This window comes from Lineus longissimus, chromosome 19 (genome assembly GCF_910592395.1).
Source record: "Lineus longissimus chromosome 19, tnLinLong1.2, whole genome shotgun sequence".
NCBI lineage: Eukaryota > Metazoa > Nemertea > Pilidiophora > Heteronemertea > Lineidae > Lineus > Lineus longissimus.
The window spans coordinates 11823044-11839985 of record NC_088326.1 but is presented as its reverse complement, the minus strand read 5'-3'; the positions used below and the strand labels follow the sequence as shown (position 1 = coordinate 11839985).

Genomic DNA, 16942 nt, shown 5'->3' with positions numbered 1-16942 from the left:
ATGCCCCTAAATAACAGAGGATGCACCCTAATTAACAAAGGATACAACTGAACTGTTCCTTCTGTCTGTAGAGCAGGGTATGTTTATGACAGACTTGTCAACAGTGGTAAAGTTACCATTGACTTTTTTTCAGGTTAAATGTAAAACCATATGCTTCATGAGTACTTCTTCAAACTTAAGTTCAAAATTTTGAGCATATGGTGTACGCCTTTAAACCACTTTAGAACAGCCCTTAATTTCTAGAGAATACCATAGAGTCCGCATTGATTAGCGGACAGATAAAATCTCAATTATTTTAAAGTGACCATTTGGCTCAAGTCCCTGATGACAGTTGATTAGATCCACATTTAGAACAATATCCATTTAGACTCGCATCCATCGTAAAGGATATCATGAAAAATGACCATATTGGTATGGCAGGAGACGGCCATCGGTCAATATACATTGGCTTTTGACATGCGGGACTCAGTCGCTGAGGAAAAATTCCTGAGTACATTTTCATATACAGAATTTCTTTCTCCATAGACTTAAACCATTTCTGCAGGAGACACAGACATCTATATTGTAAATATCCTCCATTCAGTGCATCACTATAGCTTAGGCTAAACAAGGAGGCCTGCAACCTCTGATATGAAGTTAGAAACTTTAAACTTTCATCATGAAATACCCTAATTCAGAAGGTTTTTTATATATCACTTTGAAGATGGTTACCTGGGGGCCATTTTGAAAACATTTACTTGCACTGTACAAGCCAAAACTAATCTTACTGGCCGGTCATGATGCGAGATATATGGCTAACAAATTAGCCATGAAAGTGGCAAAACTTCCCCAATTCAAAATGGCTGCCTGGCGGCCATTTTGTAAATATCTTACCTGCTCTGTACCAGCCGAAACTCATCTTCTTGGTGGCTGGGCGCGACGCGAGATATATGGCTAATAAACTGATCATGAAACTGGCGAAGTCGGTGAGGAGATGGGCAGCATCCGTCACCACAGCTAAACTTCTGGCCAAGGCTCCACCTGGTGGAGGGAAACAAAAGGAATATGAATAACCAAACAGAAAGAATATTTAATGATTTGATGACTTTCTGATTTATTTAGAGGATTTGATTTCAGCGAGTTACAATGGTGACGACTATGTTTGTTCACTCAAAACATTGCCACAACCCCGCCTGGCCTACAGTATATGTGTCAGTGCTTATATACAACTGCACATCCGTCACGTGAAATTATACATTAAAATTAGTTGTGGGACAGTATGGTGTTGATGAAGCAGGCACACGAGTACTGTGCCTTTAAACTTACACTTTTATCTCTTAGATGAAACCATATTTGTACAGACATTGTCCAACCTTGTCCCAGTGTTAACACGCATACTGTCTGTTTACATGGGTCTTGGAAACAGATTTTATTTTCTCACAAAATCAGTATCAAAAATAGAATTCTTATTAATCAGTTCTCCTGTACATATTTACAACACACGTTTCTCACAATGCGAGATGTTACTTTTGATGAATACTGTTCCATACTAAGAGCTTGGCCAGACGTGGCAAAACACACTTGGCATGATGAGTTTGTTGCAAGCTCCTCAAAAGTAACAACCCTTGTTTTGCGCAGCACTACTTTCTCGCAACTCCTCTCTTGCATTAGTCCAGACAAATTAAGATTTGGACGAATACAAAAGAATTTGCAGCTGCGAATATTACTCCATCTCAAGTACGCTGCATGTGTCAAGAGATGTTATTTTGACCAGTACTGTATCTTACCCACAGCCTCGCCACACATGAAAATGAGGCAAAGTATGCTTGCGATGATGAGTTTGTTGCGGGCCTTGTTGTCCACCTCTGTGCTCTTCTCCCTCCGATGGCAGTGATTACCTGGTGAGGGAGGGAAGGTGGGAAAGGGTTAAAGCGGCAATATACAGTGGTAAGAGTGGTTCCAGGTCCAATATACAAGGACCGCTCCTGGTGTCGTCAAACGGTGTAGGATCGGGGGTAGAGGGAGAGGGTTTCAGGGGTACTGTTTACAATGGATAATTGGGAAGTCCCACAAAAAAGCATCAGGAATTCATTGAATGGATTCTTTGTTTACATGGGAAGGAATGGGTAGCGCCTAACGCACTAGACCGAAACCTCTTGGTCTATGGCCCAAACCCACTTACCCACTCCCTCTCCGATCATGAAAATTACACATAACAAACTCGCCAACATGAGCTGTTTCTGGGCAGATCTGTTGATGATATTACCCTTTCTTTTTACGTGGCAGTGAGAGCCGGAATTGGTAATGGAAGTGATTAAACCTATAGGGGGAGACACATGCGTATGACACAAACAGTACACAGATATACATCTTCTGCTTGGGTGAATTGCAGGGCACTTGAAGAAAATCCTAAGCTGTTTAGAGTTTTCCTCCAGTGGGGACCAAGGGGGATAAGCCCTCCACTGAAAAAAGTATCTCCTGAAAGACCCAAACAGGTTCTTTCCCAGAAAGTCGAGAACGAAAGTTTGTTTTACAATCTCAACCCTTCTGTTGCAGGTGACATGCATATAGTACGTCATGCTGATGTTCCCATGAAGTGCAGGTGATGTGCAGTGCACGTCACACATCACTGCAGGTGCCCACGATAAAAACTGGTCCTGACATGTGATACATATGTGACTCGCTCTACCAAAACTAGGCGCTTGTCGCATCTGAACTCGACAGGCTGATACAGACTTGTTGTTCATTTCCCTATTGTAGACCTTTTGTGAAATCTATTACAAACTGATTTGGTCACATTTCACAAAAGGTCTACAATAGGGAAATGAACAACAAGTCCGTATCAACCTGTCAAGTTCAGATGCGACAATTAAGCGCCTGTATAGTTTTGGTAGAGCGAGTCACATATTTAAACTGATTTGATTTCATTGTATGTCACTATTACAAGCGAGTTCTCTCTTTGTATTGTCCAACACTACAGTGATAAATATTGCTAATCACAGTGACAAAAATGGCTATTCTGTGGCAGAATAGACAATCAGTACATTTTATTGAGAACAAGCCTCACACCCATTAATCAAATACATGCACGTTTAAAACTAGCACACTGTTAACAGTGCCTAGGCACCAGGTTACCTGTTTCGTCATCCTCGTCGCTTGAGTTGGGGGATCCGATACTGCGGTAATCAGTCCTGAAAAATACAAAATGACCACGTATATTATTTTAGGTAAATTTCAGAAGTATAGCACTCGGAACAGTTTACTGAAACCAAAATCAAGGTTGGATTGCTTTCATGTGTAATTGAGTTGATGACATAATCAAATGTCAGAAAGCTTACGCCCCTCTGCCCGTGAGAGGCCGGAATTCATGATACCTGAAAAAGGGAAAAAAGGATGTAAAAATCTTACCCAACTAGTGGGTTCTGTACCAGGGGATCGTACTTATGTGCCGGCGTATTCCCCATCTGAAGCAGAACCTCACCAATAGGTGTCGCTTTAAACATTTCGCCGGCGAAAACGAGAGTTGCATCACTTATTCATCCAAAGAATGGACCCGTCTTTCTCGGTAAGAAATCTGAATGTTTTACCCATCGGGTACTTGATTCTGTCCTGCAGATGTTGAACTCAATGAGAAAGATATTCTCTTTGATTCTGTCCTGCAGATGTCGAACTCAATAGAATGGTTACTTGATTCTGTCCTGCAGATGTTGTACTCAATGAGAAAGATATTCTCTTTGATTCTGTCCTGCAGATGTTGTACTCAATGAGAATGGTAACTTGATTCTGTCCTGCAGATGTTGTACTCAATGAGAAAGATATTCTCTTTGATTCTGTCCTGCAGATGGCGAACTCAATGAGAATGGTAACTTGATTCTGTCCTGCAGATGTTGTACTCAATGAGAAAGATATTCTCTTTGATTCTGTCCTGCAGCTGTTCAACTCAGTGAAAATGGTATATATCCTTTTGGATTCTATCCTGCAGATGTTAAAATGGTTTGGAGAACTAAAGTGGAAGCATATGGGGGAAATTTCAGAAGCCCGAGTTATTCTTGAATAAACAGGTCCCAGACTGAAGTGGAAGTGTGGCTTTTTCATTAAAACAAATAATTTAATGGCCCACAGATGGTTTCCACTGATTTATGGTAAGAGTGAAAACTTGTTTGATTTAGAATTGAAATGTGTTCTTGCAGAGAATGTTCAGATTACTGTTAACCGTGAAGTGTTTGCAAGCATTTGAACGAACGTTTGAAAAAATTGTCCAGATTGAGCCGGATTTAGCCGGATTTGGAAACCCTGCACTTGTTCTCGAGTCAATACGACCGATATTAAGCAAGTTATGGGCAAAAAAAGACACTTGTGTCAGCTCCTGAATATGACATTCATCAGGATGGGGTTAAAGCTGAACCAAATAAGCCTTTTCAAAAGCTCCCTTACCACTTCTAGGCCTAGATAATCCTGCTGCACTTTTAGAATTACAACTTCAAAGTCAAATTCTCACTAAAAAATCACCTTATGCCCTTCAACTGAACTAGTATGATCCGGTCAAGAGCTCCTTTCCCACCGAAGGCCTAGCAAAGCTGGTGCAAGATGATGCACGCTTTTTAAACCACAATTTCAAATCACTGTCCTGACTCAAAATATCCGTTAGGAATCCCAAGGCCTAGCAAAGCCGGGGCAAGATGACGTGTACTTTGAAAACCACAACATAAAGTCGACCTCTTCTCTCAAAATATCCCGTTCAGAATTCACACATGCCCTGCGACAGAACTCATATGATCCATTTACGTGTCCTTCACTACCCAAAGGCCTAGCAAAGCAGGTGCAGCGTGATACGATATTTAGTTTCGTCACAACTCAACACACGCTTGTGCCACCTTGAGTCAAAAATGATACCAATGAAGCCATTGAATCACCAGTGAACGACGATATTCCATCAAAGAGTGGTCCATCACATTTAAAGGCCTACGAAAGCCCGTGAAATGCAATATCTAGATGAACTACTGGCTCATGGGCAAATAATGTTACAATTATATTCATTGAACACTTCGTAACGATTCAGATCTGATTATATAGGCTTTCATTTATTTTGATATTTGGCCAGCTGTTAGGAGTACACGGTGTGAAGCAGTCATAGGCCTGGGACATGAAAGATGTGTTAAGGGTGTGACCATATGCACCATCATTTTGACCCAGAAGTATTAAGGTAGCAGGAAGGGTTGGGCGTTTGTGGTTTCTGAGTCTGAGGGGGTTGGTGTCTGTTGACTGTGCTTTAAGAGAGACTAGGCATGGCGCCAGTCTCTCTTAAAGCACAGTCAACAGGCATTTGGTCTCAGTATTTGGGTAAGTACAGAATCAAGGCAGCTCAGAGAGCAATGATTGAACGATGCTGTGGACAAGTCCAAGGATACTGCATCAGTCACGACCAACTTCTCATCAGAAAGCGTCACCACCAGCATATTCAATGTTCAGTTCCAACCTGTACCAGTCCAATGCACGCCTGTCATGGTCAGCAGTGGTCAGCTTAAATGCGCTATAAGTCCAATAATAAGTGACGGTGACCCGTTATAAATGTTTCGCCAGCTTCGCTTTTTTGCCGCTACGCGGGGCTTTGGGCCCTTGCGTCAAGACTTGAAATCCTAAAGCATTTAGAACTTCTTCAATATGAATTTGAAGTGAATACCACTTTAAGTTTGTTCGTGTTTTTTAGAGAACTGCCTTCCATGTTTTGAATTGGCATGCATTTAATTTTTGCTTTAGGATTTCAAGTCCTCGCGAAAATGGAAGGGCCTATGGTTAACCTTCAATGCTCCCTTCAGAGTTTATTGATGAAAAAGAGCAAAAGTGCAGTGAACTTGATATCACTTCTGGCAAACAAGAGAATTTTATCACAGCGAAAATGTGATGATTATTGCTTTAGTGGGTGCGAACCAAAATTATAAATGTCCAGGAGCACAAAAGCAGGCCTACACGATTTATTAACGATAATGACATTAAAAGCCATTTGGGGTCCAACACCCTTTAAACCCCCCCCCCCCTCCCCCCCCCCAACCCCCATGATAAAGCAAGAATTAAAGTGAGTGTATTTTCCAAAAGATGCAAATCGGCAAAAATGACAAAAATCGGCACAAACTTTATCCAATTTTCAAAAATTTCAATCCATATTTTGTAGTAGGCCCTATTCTTTCATCACTATCCATATGCAGAACATCGAGCTATGGAAGATGCATTGTATGAACTACATGAAACAATATGTGAGAGGCAAATTGCACCTCGCTAATTGGCGCATTATTTGCTGCTAAATTGGTAAACATTGCTACATTAGCCACATTTGGTATGATATCTCTTATTTAGTACAATGGAACCTCTCTCAGTGGACACCTCTCTATAAGGAAAACATGATCAATATTTTGATTTGTCATCAGTGTTTTATTACTATACAACAGTAACCAGATCAACTGGGGAAATTCTTGCAAAAATATCATTTGTAAACCCACCTGGAGTATGAAATATTGAGGTTAACAGATCACTGTATCATTTGCTCTAGCTTGAGCACCACAGTGTGAGGTTCTCATAGTACATGTCATGCATTATAGTACCATGCACTAGAAGCTACCAGGATGAGTCATCACTTGGACCCTGGGCTTAATAGAGAGAGCATTCTTCATCAAGAGCTTTCCACTTAGGGCGGTTCTTTTGTATCTGTATATGTGTGCACTAAAGCAATGTTAAAAGTTCTATTCAATTTACTTACATGTAACTGAAAAATCTCAGATCTTTTTCAAATTTCAAATTTTGAAAGAACAGTATGCCTTTAAGACTTGAAGTGTCGTTATCGAGAGAAACCGACAGCTGGCTATTGTGAAGGATGTCACAAGGCCGTGGCTATTCGTACCGTGACAGGGCCGGCTGGCCTGGCTGGCCTGGCTGGAAGACAAGGACCCTACCCACACCCGGAGCCAGGAGTAAAGGCACTTCCAACACTCGTCACAAACAAACACCACCTCAATCATGAATTAGGCCTACTTTCCTTACCCACCATCACCCATGTCACCACGGTGCGATCTATTTATTCACTCTGTATTATTCGCACCATCACGGTACGGTACCTTTCACCGTAACGGTGTTTCTGACGGTGCGAATAAGACCGGAAACAATGGCCCCATGCACCGTGGCTGTTTGAATAGCCAGTTCCATGTCACAATTAATATTTACATTAGCACATAATACCCATTTTTCTCATAATGAAAGAACTGCTTTAGTTCACTGCCACGCCTAAAGAGGTCATCATGCAAGAAAGTGACAGCTTGCTGCCTTTGTAAAGGACCAACAAATGTATCGTTACTTTTTAAGGTTGCCGTACGTTAAGAATTTGAAATTTGTAATTGAATTTGAATTTTCCAACTGTGTAAATAGGTACTAAATCTAAATGTCATTATTTCAATTTCCCACGCAAAGTCAGCCAGCTCACCTAACTAATTCTCAACATGCATGGCGAGGATGTATTGATTTACGGCAGTCTGGCGCCACCTAGCTACAAGTTAAAGAACTTTTCTATGCACTTCTAGCTCTATCATTTACCAGAACCAAAAATTATTAAAAAGTTGGGTGGGGTCAAAAATGAACAGGTTTGAGTACCGGTATAGCCATCTATACAGTAAATATGAAACTACAGTAAAATATGACGCATCTTCTTGAACATGACTCGTCTTCACCCATGTTTCCGAGGGAGTAAGTAGGCCCCTATGTCTTGAGTGAAATGGCCTGATATGTCACGGGAGATGACACCAATATTTGCATATTTATGAGGTTGGAGGGAACCATCTATCAGTTCGGGAGCATCTTTTTCATCTGTGGGCGTTTTATTCAGAAATTTATCAGCAAGTATTGAGTACTGGCACTTGTATAATTATGCAACAGTTATCAGTTCTTTGTGAGTTATCAATTTTGTCAAAGTTCAAATCACTAGTTCTCACAGAGCTTATATCAATTTTGTCGAAGTTCAAATGAAAAATGCTGTCAAAGTTCAAAAGATCAGTTCTCAGAGCGTAAAAGCTAATTTTGTCAAAGTTTAAGAAAACTGTTGTCAGAGATTAAAGTCAATTTTGTTGAAGTTCAAATGAAAAATGCTGTCAAAGTTCAAAAGATCAGTTCTCAGAGCGTAAAAGCTAATTTTGTCAAAGTTTAAGTAAACTGTTGTCAGAGATTAAAGTCAATTTTGCCAAAGTTCAAACCAAGATGTGTATCGAATTTTAAAAACTTCCTAACTTTGAGACAAGTTACATAATTATAACAGTTGGAAGAATTCAAGGCCACTATGCAATAAAACGATGGAGAATTTCACAGATGGCATGAAAAGAATAATCGTGTTTAACGATTCATTACTTAAATCTGGATTAAAAAAACCTTCCGTTAAACGCATAATCTAGAAACTTTGGGAAATGTAACATTTGATAAGTGAAGGTGGTTTTTATTCTGGTTTAAATAATGAATACTTAACCCAATTTACTCCATGCCATCTGTGAAATTCTCCATTATTTTTATTGCATAGCTGCCAAGTTTTCTTCTAACTTTTTTTTATTATGCAACTTGTCTGAAAGTGAAGGACCTTTCAGACGTGCACAGCATTTTCACAGGCAATTGATAACGCCTTCATGCAGCTTCACACATTGGGTGTCTTCCGCCTACTCAAGGGCACGTGATTTACCTTTTTGCATACACGTGTAGGTGTGTGTTAAAACTCATGATACAAATCTTCTAGATACAAACTTTCTAGATAATTTACGAGATACACCTCCTGGTAATACTACCCTAACCAACCAAACAGTACACTACTATGACATGCAATGCCCCTCTGCCATAAACCATTACGAAACAAACCACGTTCTGTTCCCCCTTTTAAATTAATTAGCCGCCATTTAAGTTAATTAGTTGAAACAGTTAGTTGATTAGCATATGTCCAACTAATGGACGAGAGAGACCCAGTGTAATATGGGTGGTCACGCCGGTCGTTTCAGGGCTGGGCACTTTCACATTTTGTGATGCAAGTGTTCGATCAAATGTCGGACCATCGCAAAACTTATCCTGACATCCAAAGTAGGCCAAAACCGGGCCACACTCTCCAGAGGTGAGGTAACATCGTGAGCTTTATAGCCTCAAGGGTGTAAACCTCGTCATAAAACCAGCCGTCAAATAAAGTTCTTTGAATGTATCCAACATTGTTTGACATTGTTTGACATTGAAAACAAATGTGACCCCCCATGGCAAAAAGAGTCGCATGTCGCTCCGAGCTTGACATGTTGAGACGGACTGGTTGTTCATTTCACTATTGTCTGCCTTTTGTGAAATCTGAGTATATCAATTTCTTCTATTATGTCCAGGTGTCATTTTAGGCTCATCTTCTGTGCGACATGCAACTTATTTTGCCGTGGTGGGTCACAAATGAGGGTGCTTCCGCCAAGCTCAATTCTAACACTTCAAAACCTAGGAGGCTGTTCTCTGAAAAACTAAGAACATACTCCCAGCCTTGAAATTAGCATTCACTTTGTTGGGAAGAGTTCTCATTGATTTACATGTATAATTTCAAGTTCTTGCCAAAATTATGGTCAACCCCTTAAAGGGAACTGACACTGCCCAGCCAGTTCGTATGACCTCGTTTTCATTTCCCGCGTATCGGGTGATCAGAACGAGGCATGAATGCAACATGGCGCCTAGCTGTCAATCATTGAGTGATGTCACTACTGTGTAATTTACTACGAAAACTCATGAATGAAAGATCGCATGACTCACGGCTGTTTTCTCGGAGTACAAGTCGGCCAAATGTTGGGCAACTTCATCATTTGTCTTCAAATTCAACTCCTTCCGTATTACTTTCCATATTGCCAGCGTCTCACGCGAAATCCATAGCCGCTGATCGGCTTTTGAGACCTTTTTGGTCGCCCCATTACGCGAACTTTCGACATGATTCTCAATAATAACAAATTGAATTGCGCATGCTCGGGCACTGGGGGCGGAGCTACAAATCTGAACTCGAACAGGAAGTTGGAAGTTTGACTTTCTCGGGCGGTGAAAGTCGAAAAGTTGACTAAATCGCTCGACGGTTCCAGTTCCCTTTAAACACCACCGTATTTAGTGCGGACAATTGACATTCTGCATCAGAAAGTGGTGTGATCCTAGACCTCCGTGGTAAGGGTTGATTAAGGACACCTGCCGACAGGATGTGTCAAAGTGTGAACAGATTTATTATGCAATTCACTCGATTTGACAAGCCAAGCCTTCAGACGAATTTGACATTGAAATCAAAGAAAGATAGGGGCAGCTTGAACCTGCTGGCATTAGAGATATGTTCACCAACCAATTTTCGACCATTATTTGGTCAGGCATAGGCCAGTATAGGGTTATAATGATGTTGTTGCTGATGGTGACATTGCCTGTTCTGAGGACAAAATGAGGACAGATTGTGATCAGAAATGGGGTGAAAGTAATAATAATCATAATCATGATGAATCAGCAATGTTCAAAAGTGCTGTAAAAGTCAGGAAAAGATTATGGTCCAGATCTTGTGCATGCATCACATACTAATCATGTTAACATGCAGACTCTCAATGAAATGTACAAGAGATTAGCTTCAAGACAGAATAGTATTTCAAGAATGAACAATGCATGACCAACAGACACATTATTTCCTAATTAATAGTGCGGGTTAATTACCTGTCAAAAAGTTATTAAGACCAACTGCACACAGAATGGCTGGGTTTTTTTATGCAACAACCTGAGACATTCGATTGGTATAGTTTAACCTCCCATTTTGGACACCTCTCTATTAAGGACATCTCTATATCAAGTACACACTCTCTATTAAGGACAACCACTCTAATAAGGATACTCTCTCTATCAAGGACAACCTCTCTAGTAAGGACAACCTCTCTGATATGGAAAACCTCTCAAGAACAACCTCTCTATTAAGGACAACCTCTCTATTAAGGACAACCACTCTAATAAGGATACCCTCTCTATCAAGGACAACCTCTCTAGTAAGGACAACCTCTCTAGTAAGGACAACCTCTCTGATATGGAAACCTCTCAAGGACAACCTCTCCATTAAGGACAACCTCTCTATTAAGGACAACCACTCTAATAAGGATACCCTCTCTATCAAGGACAACCTCTCTAGTAAGGACACCCTCTAATATGGAAAACGTCTCAAGGACAACCCCTCTTTCAACATAACCCTCTCAAATGAAAAAACTGCATTTGTCATTTAAGAAAACCTTTTTAACAGATACAGTGGAGCCACTCTCACCAGACACCTCTCTATAAAGGACACTAGTTTTCAATCCAAATTGGTTGTTTCCATTATTTTGACCTCACCAGTCAAGGGACCTTTCTACCAAGGACAGCACTTCTCAGACCCGAGGGCATTCTTAAGAGAGGTTCTAGTAGTTTCAACTGCATTGTAAAAAAATGTACAAGAAATAATTCCCACCTGATTAATAAGTATTTCCTTTTCCATTCCAAATCACTTTTGAGATTAAATCATAGTCTATCCCTTTTCTATCCCAAGCATTGGGGCGGGCCAAACAACTAGTCAACAATATGGGACAGGTTAATCGCAAATTTAAAGGGCTTCAGAAATTTTTCAAACCTTTAGCACTGTAGAGAAAAAGGGCCATAAAAAAGGACATACCTTGTCGATAAATTTATCGATTCGCGTTCAAAACTCTTGTCAACTTCGAGAATTGGGTCTGTATCTTTTACTCCTCGTGTTATATCCGCCATTTATCGTTCTGAATAAACTTCGATAGTTCGAGATTTTCACCCGTCCCTGATTTCAGCACTTGTCACTTAACTAACCTCTTCAGATGAGCCTCACACAATATATGAATATCTGATGCATTCTTGTGGAGTAGGTTTATATACCAGTGCTATACTTTTAGGTTATGTGGGCTTAATAAGGGCCTACTGGCATGCGGGCCTGTATCAAACGAAGTACAACATCACAGAGGTTGATAATAAGTCGTACATGCGATCAAAAATTCAATTAATTCTTGATTTGGCCCATCACACCAAAATTGGTCTAAGTTGCATATTGGACATTTGGAGTTACAGTGGAACTTCCCTAAGCAGACACCTCTCTATTAAGGACAACCTCTCTATTAAGGACAGTGATTTGGTCCCAAATTGGTTATTTCCATTCAATTTGACCTCTCTAATCAGGACACCTCTCTATTAAGGACACTGATTTTGGTCCCAAATTGGTTATTTCCATTCAATTTGACCTCTCTAATCAGGACACCTCTCTATTAAGGACACTGATTTTGGTCCCAAATTGGTTATTTCCATGCAATTTAACCTCTCTAATCAGGACACCTCTCTATTAAGGACACCTCTTATCAGTCCCGACGGTGTCCTTAATAGAGAGGTTCTACTGTTTATAGATGTTGATATAATTTATGATGCAGTTGAGAATATCTGTTGGCAACATCTCATAACTGTGAAATTGCAAGAAATTTAATTTTTTGTTCTGGAAATATCAGCAGTTCCAGATTTCACAAATGGACTAAGGACAAGCACTTAAAAGCCTTTGAAAAAAGAACCTTTGTTATTGTGATATAGTATTTCAAAAAGCCTTTGAAAATATTGTGGGATAAAGTGTTTCATCCCGAGTGTGTCAGTATTTATAAAACCCTACGAATGATACTGTGTCAACATCGGCCAATAATAGCTTGCGGTTCACAAATGCCTATTACAGGTAAACAAATAAGAATCACACGTTACCTCACCAATGGCGTAAGATTGCAACATAGTCTGACATCTCAATGGGTGATATGAATAAAGACTAGCAAATGCTTTTATCTAAATCTCCATGTACATTTACACTAGGCCTTCCTGTACAAAACCGGAGTAAAAGCATTTGCTAGTCTTTATTCATATCACCCATTGTGTCACCTGTGACTACACTTTAAGTTTTTTCGAAAGAGGTATCCTACGTTTTTTTTCGTCCACAATTAATCGATTTTGCCCTCGGCCATACATAAGACATAATGAATGAATGAATGAATGAAAATAAAATTTTTATAGCGCCCTATTCCACTGTAGCAATGTTCTACGGCGCTCCCCATATAGTTCCTCACTCCCCAAAATGACGACGGAAAAGATGCGTCTTTAGGTCCTTTTTAAATGAGACCGATGACGTCTCCTGCCGCAGTGAGACGTCAAGTGCTTTCCACATGCCAGGAGCAAGAATTTGGAATGATCTGCCACCGAAAGTCTTGAGTCTATAATCGGGCTGAATCTCGGCTGAATAATCGGGTAGTCATCACATGATGACTACCGGCAGACGACATCAACAGTTTTGACTAGTTTTCTATCCATAACCAGGAACCCGATGTCCACATCACAAAAACACAAACAACATCTGATGTTTTTTCGCACATATTTAATCGACTTACGCATCAAGGATGATGACTGTCGGTAGACAATATCAACACAATTACCAAATTCTAATTTCATTTCAATGCATTTGTTTTTTTCGCTAATTGAGATGCAACATGTTACGCTATCCCAGCGGGCGTTACAAAAATGCCCATAGGCGGTGTCACTGCCCCTGATATTAACGCAAAGCAAAACATTTCTGATGTTTATCATCAGGGTAGTACAACATAGGGTGGGAGGGATAATTTTTATTTTCAATTTTCATTTGCATTCTGCAAGGAAAGTACGAAGTCCAGCTCCTTTTTAGTAGTGTTACCTTTAATGGTTAGAACCTCTCTATTAAGGACACCCTCATGACTGACAAGTGCTGTTCTTGATAGAGAGGCGTCCTGATTAGAGAGGTAACATTGAATGGAAACAACCAATTTGGGACCAAACTTACATGGAGTGTCTATGATAGGGAAGTTGTCCTTAATTGAGAGGTGTCTGCTAGGGGAGGTTTCACTGTACTATAAATACCAAGTACATCACCAGTTAATTGATTGAAATACAATGTCCAGATAACCCCCTCAAAAAAAGTGGCTCTAAAAAGGGCTAGAACAAGAAACTGAAAATATTGTTTGGCCTCAGGGTGACATGTACGCATAAAATGGCGACTTCCATCGGCCGAAACTGTCCCCAAGTGGCAATCAACATTGCAAATTGAATCCGTTTATTTCATAGACGACGTTTAATGGCAAGAGCTGCACTTATGGAATTCAAATTTGCTTGGTTTTCACTTAAAAGTCTAGATATCAAATGCCATGTTCTAAATATTTTACACTTAAAATTTGCAAGTCTATCAATGTTTCACAGTAACTCCAGGCAGCACAGATATCACAATCAGGTTAAAGTGGTTTGGGTTCGTAATTACTGGTGGTCCAGGAAAATAGAAATGCAGTTATACACAATGCCCTCAGACAGCACTCTTTCAAGGCCCTTCCCAATTAGAAACACTAGTTTTGGACCCAAATTAGTTGTTTCTCTTCAATCTGACCTCTTCAATCAAGACATCTCCCTTTACACAGGCCAGCATTTGTCAAATGGGTTGTTCCCAATCAAGTTGACCTTCCTAATCAGGACATCTCTTCATTAAGGACAGCCCTTGCCTGTCCGGGTTGTCCCCAATAGTGAGGTTCTACTGTGATTTTGAAAACAGTAGATCACGTGTCACTCCATCATGTGTGATGACATCATCATCGGAGATGATAATGACCGATTTCATTTTGTGTTTTTTATATGAGAAGGGTCAGCGGTTGACCAGCAATTAGCGAAAATTCAAGGGTAATTATGTGGTCAACCCTCATGCAGGCTCCCTTATCGAAAGCGTAGGTGTATCTCAGAGTTCAGAAATTATTGTTATGATTGTACCAGCATAATTCAATGGCAGACATGCCGTAGTAGTTTTTGTCTCATCATAATCTGTAGGTCATTTCGTGACTATCACGTGGGTCGAGTAATTACCGAAATATTTAAGGGCAGAAATGTGAAGGCCCCCACGTTGAGGGATTTGAAAGTCCTTTTCTGATACACATGTGCACAGTCTCAGTAATCTCCACATTTTTATTTCGTGCTTATCACGAGGGTGGAGTAGTGTTTCAGTGTGGATTCAGTGTGCTGCGAAATATTTAAATTAACACTGAACCCCACTGCCAGCCCTGTGCATGATGCATAGTGGGGAGTCATTTTCAGTGTCAAAAGCAGTGGAAATCAGTCAGCCTAAATATTTAAATGAGCACTGCTTTTGACTGCCTTACCACTGATTTTGACTGTCTTACCACTGCTTATGACTCCCTAACCTCTATTTTTGATTGCTGTATAACTGTATGCTTTGGTATTGCGTGACTGAAAAACACTCCCTATGACTGCTTTCCACTGATTTCAACACTGCCATAAAAATGTGAGGTAACACTGCAACCTGACTGAATCCTGACTGATATCACACTGCTTTTCGGTGAGGGTATCGAAATATTCAAGAGCAGAAATGTGACAGGCCCCCGTGTTGAGGGATTTGAAAGTCCTTTTCTGATAACACATGTGCACAGTCTCAGTAATCTGCACATTTTTATTTCGTGTTTAACACAAGGGTGGAGTAATTATCGAAATATTCAAGAGCAGGAATGTGACAGGCCCCCATGTCGAGGGATTTTGAAAGTCCTTTTCTGATAAGAGCCCAAGTCACTCTCGAGTCCACTGACTTTGTGTTATTCAGAATATCAAGGAATTGAATTTGTATCAATCGAGTGTTATTTAAGCACAGGCACATGTAATGAAATTAAGAGCTCAATAGCCCCCTCCATGTGTTGTCAGATCAGGGGGGTGTATTTGTCAGTCGATTGGGGGGGGGGAGGCTGTGGGGTGGCTATTGAGCTCTTAATTTCACGTGCCAGCGATTCAAGGGGAAATATGACTTGCGCTTTTTTTAATGCTTTTTTGATTTTGTAACTGGAATTGTCATCAGTTGCTGGAAAATTCATGGCCATATTCGTGGTAGGCCCACATGTGACAATTTAGGGGTGACTTTCAAGGTCAGACGTTATTTCGTCATTTTTACGTCATATACAAATCCAACAATTAAGGAAACAATAGTACATTGATTTCCATGGCAACTTAGGCCGTAGTTACATAGGATGAACGTTTAAACATGTCATGGTTCTCTTGTCACGAATTAAGTAAATTTTGGGCTTGAAAACATGAGGTGAGGGTGAAAAGTGGCCTTGTTAATCATATGTGGCCTGCTCTCCGCAATGACCGAGGCAAACTAGCGATTTTTGTCATGTGCGATCATGGTCACTCGTCGCAGCAACAAAATCACGCCTTTGCGGGACGCTTAGGAACACCAAAACTCATTTGACATAATTGAACAAGAAATGGGAAGGCTTCACATTTTGTCAATTTTGACAAAAAATGAGGCCAAGCCGCATTTATTGTCCACTTTGGGAAACTTCCAAGTGTTATTGATATATCATTCTGCCAAGTTAGCCAATAAGGCCAAAAGAATAATTCTTCTGGTTCTTGTATTTGGCACTCATCTGTTCCAATCCCTGCACATTCTAAGTTTTTCCCCCAATATTTCAAATAGGACAATCATGCATGTTCTGGCATCACGCATATTGTCTGACCCTGAATCTTGACATTGCTCAGCTACCAGAGAATGTGCCGACAGAGGCTGAACCACTGAAATTCACTCTGGCATCACATGGCAGTATTCAGAACTGAAACTCTGAAATTAATCTTCAATGTAAATGTCAAACTTGTTAAATGCACAAATCACATTTGTGGAGTAATTTCATATTTGCAGCAGAATGTCATGCCCTAATAACACAATTTGTTATAAAAGGATAATTATGAGCAAATAGAAATCGTCTTTCTGTACATGTATGCAAATGTACATGCACCACAGTTAATCCTGGACAAGGCTCATTCATGCCTTCTTGTCTTCACGCTTGGATTCGAACAGTGGACATCACTTCGGCCTTCCCGACAAGACACT

The 16942-nt window shown here is 40.4% G+C and overlaps 1 protein-coding gene across 8 annotated transcripts in view; it reads right to left on the bottom strand.

Annotated features, from left to right (window-relative positions):
* Positions 1–16942, bottom strand: part of LOC135502885 (proton-coupled zinc antiporter SLC30A2-like) — a 60557-nt gene that overhangs the window by 5298 nt on the left and 38317 nt on the right. For 2 of the 8 annotated variants that reach the window (XM_064796059.1, XM_064796062.1), the window contains exons 3-5: positions 3115–3170; positions 2162–2299; positions 874–1020 (exon numbers count right to left, since the gene is read on the bottom strand). In XM_064796059.1, coding sequence (XP_064652129.1) covers positions 874–1020; positions 2162–2299; positions 3115–3170 — 341 coding nt within the window. Of the gene's footprint in view, positions 1–873; positions 1021–1766; positions 1878–2161; positions 2300–3114; positions 3171–3387; positions 3498–16942 lie in introns of those variants that run through there. The other 6 variants (XM_064796060.1, XM_064796063.1, XM_064796065.1 and 3 more) reach the window with 4 other exon arrangements.